This window comes from Danio aesculapii, chromosome 18, assembly GCF_903798145.1.
Source record: "Danio aesculapii chromosome 18, fDanAes4.1, whole genome shotgun sequence".
In the NCBI taxonomy this organism is placed as follows: domain Eukaryota; kingdom Metazoa; phylum Chordata; class Actinopteri; order Cypriniformes; family Danionidae; genus Danio; species Danio aesculapii.
In genome coordinates, this window is record NC_079452.1 from 23287190 (window position 1) to 23298287 (window position 11098).

At 39.8% G+C, this 11098-nt stretch overlaps 1 protein-coding gene across 1 annotated transcript in view; it reads left to right on the forward strand.

Annotated features, from left to right (window-relative positions):
- The first annotated feature begins 8642 nt into the window (after positions 1–8642).
- shank2a (SH3 and multiple ankyrin repeat domains 2a) overlaps positions 8643–11098 on the forward strand; it is a 31235-nt gene continuing 28779 nt past the window's right edge. The window contains exons 1-5 of the mRNA XM_056478000.1: positions 8643–8843; positions 9728–9928; positions 10326–10397; positions 10568–10676; positions 10846–10997. Of these exons, the coding sequence (XP_056333975.1) occupies positions 8646–8843; positions 9728–9928; positions 10326–10397; positions 10568–10676; positions 10846–10997 (732 nt within the window). The 5' untranslated portion in view covers positions 8643–8645. The remainder of the gene's footprint in view (positions 8844–9727; positions 9929–10325; positions 10398–10567; positions 10677–10845; positions 10998–11098) is intronic.

Consider the following 11098-nt stretch of genomic DNA (forward strand, 5'->3'; position numbering starts at 1 on the left):
CAGAGGTTTATCGGTGGTTTATCAGTGGTTTATCTGTGGTTTATCGGTGGTTTATCGGAGGTTTATCGGTGGTTTATCTGTGGTTTATCGGTGGTTTATTGGTGATGTATCGGTGGTTTATCAGTGGTTTATCATTAGTTCATCGGTGGTTGATCGGTGGTTTATTGGTGATGTATCGGTGGTTTATCGGTGGTTTATCAGTGGTTTATCGAAGGCTTATCGGTGGTTTATCGTGGTTTATCGGTGGTTTATCTGTGGTTTATCGGTGGTTTATTGGCGATGTATCGGTGGTTCATCAGTGGTTTATCGGTGGTTAGGCTTAGGGTTATCTGTGGTTTATCAGAGGTTTATTGTGGTTTATCAGTGGTTAGGGTTGTCGGTGGTTTATCAGAGGTTTATTGGTGGTTAGGCTTAGGGTTATCGGTGTTTATCAGAGCTTTATCGGTGGTTTATCAGTGGTTAGGTTTATCGGTAGTTTATCGGTGGTTTATCGGTAGTTTATCGGTGGTTAGGGTTAGGGTTATCGGTGGTTTATCAGTGGTTAGGTTTATCGGTGATTTATCGGTAGTTTATCGGTGGTTAGGGTTAGGGTTATCGGTGTTTATCAGAGCTTTATCGGTGGTTTATCAGTGGTTAGGTTTATCGGTAGTTTATCGGTGGTTAGGGTTAGGGTTATCGGTAGTTTATCGGTGGTTAGGGTTAGGGTTATCGGTGGTTTATCAGAGCTTTATCGGTGGTTTATCAGTGGTTAGGTTTATCGGTGGTTTATCTGTAGTTTATCGGTGGTTAGGGTTAGGGTTATCGGTGGTTTATCAGAAGTTTGTCAGTGGTTTATTGGTGGTTTATCGGTGGTTAGGGTTAGGGTTGTCGGTGGTTTATCTGTGGTTTATCGGTGATTTATCGGTGGTTAGGGTTATTGGTGGTTTATCAGAGGTTTATCGGTGGTTTATCTGTGGTTAGGTTTATCGGTGGTTTATCTGTAGTTTATCGGTGGTTAGGGTTAGGGTTATCGGTGGTTTATCAGAAGTTTGTCAGTGGTTTATTGGTGGTTTATCGGTGGTTAGGGTTAGGGTTGTCGGTGGTTTATCTGTGGTTTATCGGTGATTTATCGGTGGTTAGGGTTATTGGTGGTTTATCAGAGGTTTATCGGTGGTTTATCTGTGGTTTATCGGTGATTTATCGGTGGTTAGGGTTAGGGTTATCTGTGGTTTATCAGAGGTTTGTCAGTGGTTTATCGGTGGTTTATCAGTGGTTTATCAGTGGTTTATCGGTGGTTTATCAGTGGTTAGGGTTAGGGTTATCAGTGGTTTATCGGTGGTTTATCAGTGGTTTATCAGTGGTTTATCGGTGGTTTATCTATGAATTATTGTTGGTTTATGGTTGAATTATCACTGGTTTAGCAGTGGTTTATCAGTGGTCTTGTGTGTTCAGTCTTCTTCTCTAGATCTATTTCAGCAGAGTGTGCTTTAGATGATGATCATGAAGTGAAGATGAAGCTTTGGTGTTTCTCACAGCTCCATCTCTGCCAAACTCACACTCCACTGATCCTCCGCTCTTCACCCACACAGAGCCGGCCGGCGCTCAAAATACCATGCTCATTCACAGGAGTGTGTGTGTGGGAGCCGGACGCGTCTCAGACTGTGCTGGAGTCTGAATCATGATCATCCACAGTCAGATCTGCCACATCTACAGTTCACAAGTGCACAACTGTGTGTGTTTGAGCCAAGATGGCGGACGAGGAGGCTGATGTGTATGTGGGAGCTAATAGTGTGTGTGTGTGTGTGTGTGTGTGTGTGTGTGTGTGTGTGTGTGTGTCCACAGGCCTTTCTGAAAGACTACAAACACCAGCCCACGCTCACACACACACACACACACACACACACACCTAGCGGACAGAAGATGAAGAACTGAATTTCACACATCACACACACCCACGACTGTATAAATGTCCAGGAACATTATATAAAACAGCACAATGGGCTCAAATGTTGCCAGCAGAGAAAAACACCGAGCTTAAATGTGTTTCACTTAAATACAGTAGAAGACAGCCTTATCCGCCTATTATTCGCCTGTTTTCTGTGAAATTGTAATTATTTGTCATATATTTCCCATGGGGGGGTGTCACAGTGTCTCAGTGGTTAGCACTGTCGCCTCACAGCAAGAAGGTCTCTGGTTTGAGTCTCGGCTGGGTCAGTTGGTGTTTCTGTGTGGAGTTTGCATGTTCTCCCCGTGTTGGTGTGCGTTTCCTGTGCATTCGGGATGTGCAGTCGACAAATCTGCAGCAACTGTGTGATGCTATCATGTCAATATGGAGCAAAATCTCTGAGGAATATTTCCAGTAGCTTGTTGAATCTCTGCCACCAAGGATTAAGGCAGTTCTGACGGCAAAAGGGGGTCCGACCCGGTACTAGTGAGGTGTACCTAATAAAGTGGCCGCTGAGAGTATATCAAAACTGTTATTTGGTTTTACTCTATTTTGATCAAATAAATGCAGCTTTGGTGAACTGCAAAAACACTAAAATTAAACAGTGTCAATGTTAATAACTACAATTAGAATGTTATATAAAGTACACTATATATAGTTATATATGCATATATTCGTATAATTGTTAGTTCACCCAAACATGTACATTTGTTAAAAATCACACCTCTAAACTGTAATGAGTTTCTTTATTTCTGTGGAATAAAAACAACACAAGATATTGTGAAGAATTCTGGGGAAAACAGACATTGACATCAATATAGGAACAAATATAGTGTTAATAATGAACATAAGAACTGGAGGTGTTGCAAACGCAGTTCCTCTTCTCACCAGCAGAGGCTGCTCATCTGCTCTGCACATGGACTTCATTTTCCATCAGCCACTGCACTACTCCCTATACACACACACACACACTTTTGGGGGTGAACTGACCCTTTAATTCAAGATCTGTCAGTTCCAGAGACTGCATTGTTTCCACAAGTTAATTATTCCTATAAAAATCTGCAGTGGTCTTTTGTCTGTATTTGTCTGCTGATCTGTTATCAGTTGTCTTGTTTACTTCTTCATCTGCAGTTTTTCATTAGTAAGTGTAATTAAATGGACACAGAGGCTCTCGCTGTGGATATCTGTGACTTCCAGAGGTCAAACTAATGTGCTCCAGTGCAGCAGCAAAGAGAAATTAATATTTCATTTAATTAGAAAGAGCAGAGCTAATGAGAGCTGTGTGTGTTTCATATATCTGGATGATATGAGTTCACAAACATTATAAAACTCATTATTACACACTCAAAGATCAAGCAAACACCAGCGGAGACGGCTATATCATGTCCTAAAGCTACTGTAATCATAATAAAATATGACTAATTACTCTGATAAACAAAAACAACGTGATTAATGTGAAGATATATATTTACAATATATATTTGAGATATTATTTTCATTAAGTTTCCTTTGGCTTAGTCCCTTTATTCATCAGGGGTCACCACAGCGGAATGAACCATCAACTATTTCAGCATGTGTTTTACACAGCGGATGCCCTTCCAGCCACAACCCAACACTGGGAAACACCCATACACACTCATTCACACACACACTCATACACTACTGCCAGTTTAGTTCATCAGTTCCCCTATAGCGCATGTGTTTGGACTGTGGGGGAAACCGGAGCACCCAGAGGAAACCCACACCAACACGGGGAGAACATGCAAACTCCACACAGAAACACACACTGACCCAGCCGAGACTTGAACCAGCAGCCTTTTTGCTGTGAGGTGATCGTGCTACCCACTGTGCCACTGTGCCGCCCGCCCCTAATCTATATTCAATTTAAAAGAATCATTTGTAGTCCAAGGTCACATTTTAGTTGTATATTTCAGCTTTCAAAACATGTTAAACCAAAGACTGCTGGAAAAATATCTTTAAAAAGCTGAATTTAAAATAATTAAAGTAATTAACTTCAATAAAACTGAACTTCATACTGTTCTTAAGCTGATAACACTTTCAAATAGATATTTTGTTTTGTTTGGAGTTTTGTTTTGCACTGTGTGAGGACTTATACAAGACTTACTTTCTTAATAACATGTCATTTAAAATGGCATAAAGCTGTATTTTTTATATTTATTTGAGGTATTTAATGTTTTGTAGCGAGCAGAGTTTTACATATAAGCCCAGTTTGTTCTGTAATGTATGATACGTAGTCTTTATTATTATTATTATTATTATTATTATTATTATTATTATTATTATTATTATTATTATTTTATTATTATTATTTATTATTATTATTATTATTATTATTCGCTTTTTGAGGAGTGCTTTATTTTGTGGGTGAGTGGAGCTCTGCTGCCCTCTGCTGTTTGGATCTGAACAATAAACAAACTGAACTCTGTGAATATGTCAGAAACAATCAGTGCTGTGTAATCTGGTCTAAGAAGCGAGTAGAGCTTTTATTTTCTGCCTTTTCTCTGTTGAACTCGAGTGAAGCTGATCTGATTAAATGTCTTCAGGGTCAGAGATGGAGATGAATGTGATGAGCTGCAGAAATGATTATTATTATATTGTAGAGTTTCATTCATAAACTCACCAGTGCTGCTGTAGAACGGTAGTTCCCGGAACACTCGGTAACGTTCCCTAAATGTTGTGTTACTATTAGCACATGACTGTATTAGAGTAATGTTTTTGAAACGTTAACAGAAAAACATGATTCTTAGAACATCAATATAATTTCAATAAAATGTTCTAATAACATTTTAAATAGCTTTCTGAGAATATTGATAGAACATGAGACTGAAACGTAAGATTGCAGCATAATTATTTATTTTTACACAGAGATTGATAGCTCTATCTGTAAAAAAATCTGTATCAAACAGTGAAGCATTTTATTTCAATGGGGAAAATACTTTCTGATGTATTGTTTCTCAAAATTAGCATGCCTATAACTCAAGAAATATTAAATATTACTCTATATAAATAAATATATATATATATATATATATACGGCTCTGATCATTTCTTTCTGAACTTCTCTGGAGTATGTATTGTGTTATTTCACATGTATATTTACTACTAGTCACAGAGTGAGTAAATCAGCCATTTAGATCAGGATGAGTGTGTTGTTTGTGCAGTTGGATTGATCATCAGTCTGGTTAATACGCAGCTTCATGTAATGTACATAATAGTCATATCTCCTGTCCTTCTCTCTGTTCTTCTGTTTCAGCTTCTCACTGACCTAAATAATGACCCAGTTTCAAATGAGCCCAGTCTCAGGTTAGGAGCTGCTGCATGCAAACGTGTCATGATAAAAACACAGACCGAGCCCAGAAACAGAGATTTATAGCAGGATTTTCCAACACCGACACCTTCTCTATCTACACATAAGAATATTAAGACTAGAGTAATTTATAGTAAATACTGGGTTGTTTTTAACCATACTGTAGAAAAGTACTTCAATTGATCTACTATGGTAACACAACAACTACAGTAATTGGTCTGCTGTGGTGACTCTACAGTTGCTATGGTAACACAACAACTACAGTAATTGGTCTGCTGTGGTGACTCTACAGTTGCTATGGTAACACAACAACTACAGTAATTGATCTGCTGTGGTGATTCTACAGTTGCCCTGGTGATGTACAACAGATCATAATATGCATCTTTACAGCAGTTACAGATCCTTCATAGATACATGTGTTCTTGTGGTTGTTGTTAAAGTCTCAGAGTCTCTTGACTTCGCTGCTCTACTGAGTTATTTGTGGCTGTTCGGAGAGTCACTGGGGGCCCGAACTGAATCATCTGCACAGAACCAGCTCTGGATGCACTTTAATAGTATCTCACCTACTTCTCACGCATTTCGGATTCTCTCTCATAACCTTTTCTGCGGTGGATATATATTTTCTTAAAGGAATTGCTTGCTGTATTATCGCATCTTTCATCAGATGCTCTGTTAAAGAGACATGAGGGATGTGTAAGGACTCAGCTCAGTCTGATGGGAATCTGGTGACCGATGAACAGCATCTCTCCTGGCTTCACACTGACAGCAGGACGACTTTCAGGTAAACTTGATAACCGGCTTTTATCATTGCACTTTAGTTTGTTTGTTGTTGTCTGGTTTTTCAGAAAGAGACAAAAGAAGATTAAGCAATGCATGAGGATGATGATGTGTTGTAGTAATATCCTAGAATGAGCACAGAAATGATGGACAGAGTTGAATAATAACAGAAGCTGAGGGAGTTTTATGATGAGGAAAAGCAGGTCAGGAAACACATACACACTCAGATTATATACAGATGAAGGCAATATTATTAGCTCTCCTGTAAAATCCCCTATGTATTGTTTAAAAGGGAGATTTCTTTCACATAATAGTTTGCAAATTTAGCTCATTTCGTATGTATTTACCATGATGACCATATATATATATTACTTGTTATTTTGCAAGATACTAGTATTCAGCGTAAAGGCTTAACTATGGTTAATTAAGCAAGTCATTGGACAAAAGTGTTGGCTCTGTAGGCAATCAATTCTGTAGGCAAGACAAATAATTGCTTAAAATTATATTATAAAAAGAAATTAAAATGTGAAAATGTCCTTCATCATTTGTGAAATATTTCAAATATATATAACATTTTACAGAAGGACTAATCATTTTGCCTTCAACTGTATGTATGCTTGCTGTTTATTGTCAGTTCATAATGTAAATAAATGCACTAATAAATACTAATTATGGAATATTATCAAACTTCTGACTTCAATTATGAGCACCCCTGTTTATTTTTTCCCCCAGTGTCTGTTTAACAGAGAGATGTTTTCAGCACATTTCCAATCATAATAGTGTTAATAACTCATTTCTAATAACTGATTTATTTTCTCTTTGTCATGATGACAGTAAATAATATTAGACTAGATATTCTTCAAGACACTTTTATACAGCTTACAGTGACTTGTAAAGGCTTAATTAGGTTAACTAGGGGGGTTAGGGTAATAAGGCAAGTTATTGTATAATGATGGTTTGTTCTGTAGATTATCGAAAAAACTAGCTTAAAGGTGCTAATAATATTGACCTTAAAATGGATTTAAATAATTAAAAACTGCTTTTATTCAAGCCGAAATAAAACAAATAAGACTTTCTCCAGAAGAAAAAATATTATCAGACATACTGTGAACATTTCCTGAATCTGAGAAACATCATTTGAGAAATATTGTAAAAAGAAAAAACTAAAAAGTCAAAGGGGGGCTAATAAATCTGACTTCAACTGTATATATATATATATATATATATAAATAAATAGAAGGGTGATCAGTGCATTTGGTTGATTATAGAGTGAATTATTCTTTCGAGTATTCATAAGTTCTCCTCCAGCATCTCTGAGTTCTATATCTCAGTGTAATCTGAGGGATCCTCAACACAGACAACACTCCAGGGCTCTGATTTATCAAATTTGTGTAGAAATCTCCTTATAGTGAACATGCACCAGAATAAATTTTTATTAATTTATTAATAATTATAGTTCATATGATGATTTAAAGTGCTTCCCTGAAGTCAGTATTGAAGATAGAGTTTATTTACAGCTGCTCTCATTCTCCTGTCACCTTTAATAGATCACAGCTTTGCGTACGCAGGTTTACACCCCTGTTTTGTGTGTAAATGAGATTTGCTCTGTGATCACACAAGCTCCTCAGCAGCTGTATTATCAGTGTTTTTCCTGGATGTGTGGAAGATGAATGGACAATATGAGGAAAGAGTGCAGAGGAAGATCTGCTCCATTTAGAAAGGCTTTATTTGGAAGCGCTCCACTGTGTCACGTCCTAAATACTACAACCTTCAGCAGAAACACTGTGCAGGAGACCAGCACTGCAGAACTCACTAACAAAACCAGTCTAAACCAGTGCAGTCACCAGATCAACCAGATCACAACTAGTCCAGTATACTAGCATGGACCAGTTAGACTATTCAAATGACCAATTCAACTAGTCTACTGACCGAATCAAGCAGCTCAGTTAAACTAGTGTAATGATCAATTAAACTAGCCCAATAACCACTTAAAGTAGTACTGGAACCAACTAAACAATTTCAGTGACCAATTAAACTAGTTTAGTGATCAGTTAAACCAGCTCAGTCAATTAAACTAGCCCAATAACCAGTTAAAGAAGCCAAGTGACCAGTTAAAACCAGCACAGTGACCAATTAAACTTGTATAGTGACCAGTTAAACCAGCTCATTAACCAATTAAACTAGCCAAATTATTAGTTAAAGTAGTACAGTGACCAATTAAACAAGCTCAATAACCAGTTAAACTAATGAAATGACCCAGTTAAGATACTACAGTGAGCAAATAAACCAGCACACAGACAAACTATGTCCACAAACTAGTCCATTTACTAGTTAAAGTAGTACAATAATCAATTAAACCAGTACGCTGACCGGTTAAACCAGCTCAGTTATCAATTTAAACTAGTACAATGACCAACTTGTGTCTGTGTATTTGTGTGTGCCTGTGTCTCTGTCTGTTTTTCTGTGTGTGTGTGTGTGTGTGTGTGTGTGTGTGTGTGTGTGTGCGTGTTCGTGTGTGCGTGTTCGTGTGCGTGTGCGTGTGTGTGTGCGTGTGTGTGTGTGCGTGTGCGTGTGTGTGTGCGTGTGTGTTGTTCAGGAGCTGCTGAAGTGTTGGATATGCCCCGCAGCCCCACGTCCAGCGAGGATGAGATGGCACAGAGTTTCTCGGATTATTCTCAGGACTCGAGCTCTGAAAGCTCCAGAGAAGAGGCTGTGTATGAGCGAGTAAGAGCAGAACGACCCACCAGCCGCATGATGGACATCCAGAGCAACACACTGATGGTTCAAGTGTTCATCCCAGACCTGCAGCAGACCGTGAGTGCACACATTTACAGGAGCATTGCAAGTCTTTTCATTAAACTGGAAAGATCCAACACATGTGTAATTTACAGTGCACTATTAATGGACAAGCCCAAATCAGGAACGGCCGGGACAGTGTGGAACTCAAATCAGAAAAGAGATCAGTGGTTTCCAAATGTGCTTTGACTTGTGATGATTGCAGACAGTGTGAAGACAGAATATCTGCTGTTCTCTCTGCTCAGCTTCACTTCATCTGTAAATCTCCATCCTCTCCTGTCATTCAGAGCTCATCACACTCCAGAAACAGAGACAGGAGCAGTTGAGGGCAGTGATCAGGTGAACTGCTGAATAGTGATGTGATGAGACACAGGTGATGTCCACAGGTGATGGTGATTATGATCTGCTACTGAAGCAGCATCTGTACAGGTCTAGTCCTTTAGGAGCACAGTATGCTGCCTTCTTCTCCAGATACGCCTGTGCATATTACAACAAGACAATGCAAAACCACATTACAGAGTCCTGCTGTGGAGAAGGAGGAGACTGGTACTGGACTGGCCTGCCTGCAGTCCTGACCTGTCTCCAATAGAGAATGTGTGGTGCATTTTGAAGCACAATGAAGACCCCGTGCTGTTGCCCACCTTCAGACCTGTTTGCAGGAAGAATAGGACAGAATGACACCTGAAACTCTTCATCACTCGGTGTCTTCAGTCCCTAAACGTCTGTGTAAAGGACTGGCGTGGGAAATGCTTTACTGATTCTACTGAAATGTTGCAGGAACCAACACTGAAATCTGTGTTTATTTAAAAACATCACGAGGAACAGGTTTAATCATGTGTGTTGTGTCGTCTGCAATCAAACACAAGTCAGAGTAAATGTAGAAGTGTTCTCTGCTCTTTCAGAAGTGTCTGCGCTTCGACCCCTGTGCCTCTGTCTGGGCTGCGAAACAGAGGATCCTGTGCACGCTCAGCCAGAACCTGAAGGATGTGCTGAACTTCGGTCTCTTCCAGCCGTCCAGCAGCGGCGATGGAGGATTCCTGGAGGAGGAGAGTCTGATGGGAGATCTTCCATTGCCGGACGGAGAGAGTCTACCCATGCTGGAGGTTTAATATCATCATGACACACTCCTGCAGCACACTCATTAAAGAGCACCTAGTGTGCAGAAATCACTTCTATGAGGGGTTTAACCCCAATCCTGTCGATGCTTGCTCTCACTTAACCCTAGATCAGTCTCTTTCCTCTGTTAGACACTAAAGAAGATCATTTGAAGATTACTGGAAACTGGTAACCATTGACTGCCATTTGTTTTTCTTACTGTGGAGGTCAATGGTTACAGGTTTTCAGCTTTCTTCAGGATATCTTACTTGGTGTTCAACAGAAGAAACACACACACACACACACACACATCTTACTGAGACACAAGAGAGAACTCGTCTTTGGCTGCAGTATAAAGTGAAAATAAGATGACTCCCTCAGTAAAATCCTGGTTGTTTTCGACAGTTTCGCTATAAAACCAGGCTGTACAGTCAGTCCAGTGTGGACGAGAAGCAGATCGCCAGACTGCACACTAAGGTGAGAGAAAAGAGGGAATAATGCAGAGCCGAGGCTTTAAATACACACACAACACACACAAATGTACACATGCATACACTCTCTCTCTCTCACACACACACATAGACACACACTCTTTGTGTAATCATGACTGTGTGAGTGTTGAAATCTGTGTGTTGTGTCTCTGTCAGGCCAACCTGAGGAGGTTCATGGACTACATCCAGCATCATCAGCTGGAGAAAGTGTCCAGAATGCTGGATAAAGGACTGGACCCCAATTACCAGGACTCTGAGAGTGGAGGTACAGCACAGAGAGACACACAACACAGCTTCACTGCTGCTTTATTCTCTGCTTTATTCACAGCATCTCCTCCTGTCATTGAGCAGATCTTACACATCAACACTGATTGTTAATGCACTCACTGTAGTACTGAGTTCTGCACTGTTTCTGCACATGTTCTGTGTGTCAGAGGCTCCGCTGACGCTGGCGGTGCAGATGGAGAGTATGGTGGAGTTTATTCAAGCGCTGAGGAACGGAGGAGCTCATCTGGACTTCAGGGCTAAAGACGGCATGACGGCTCTACATAAAGCAGCCTGCGCTAAAAACCAGGACGCGCTCAAGGTGCACAGCGAATATTATTCAGAGTAGCACACTCTTCTTGCTTTGTTTGCTGGAGTTTGGTTGTAAAATTAGATTTGGTGCAGACTTTAAACACAACTGAT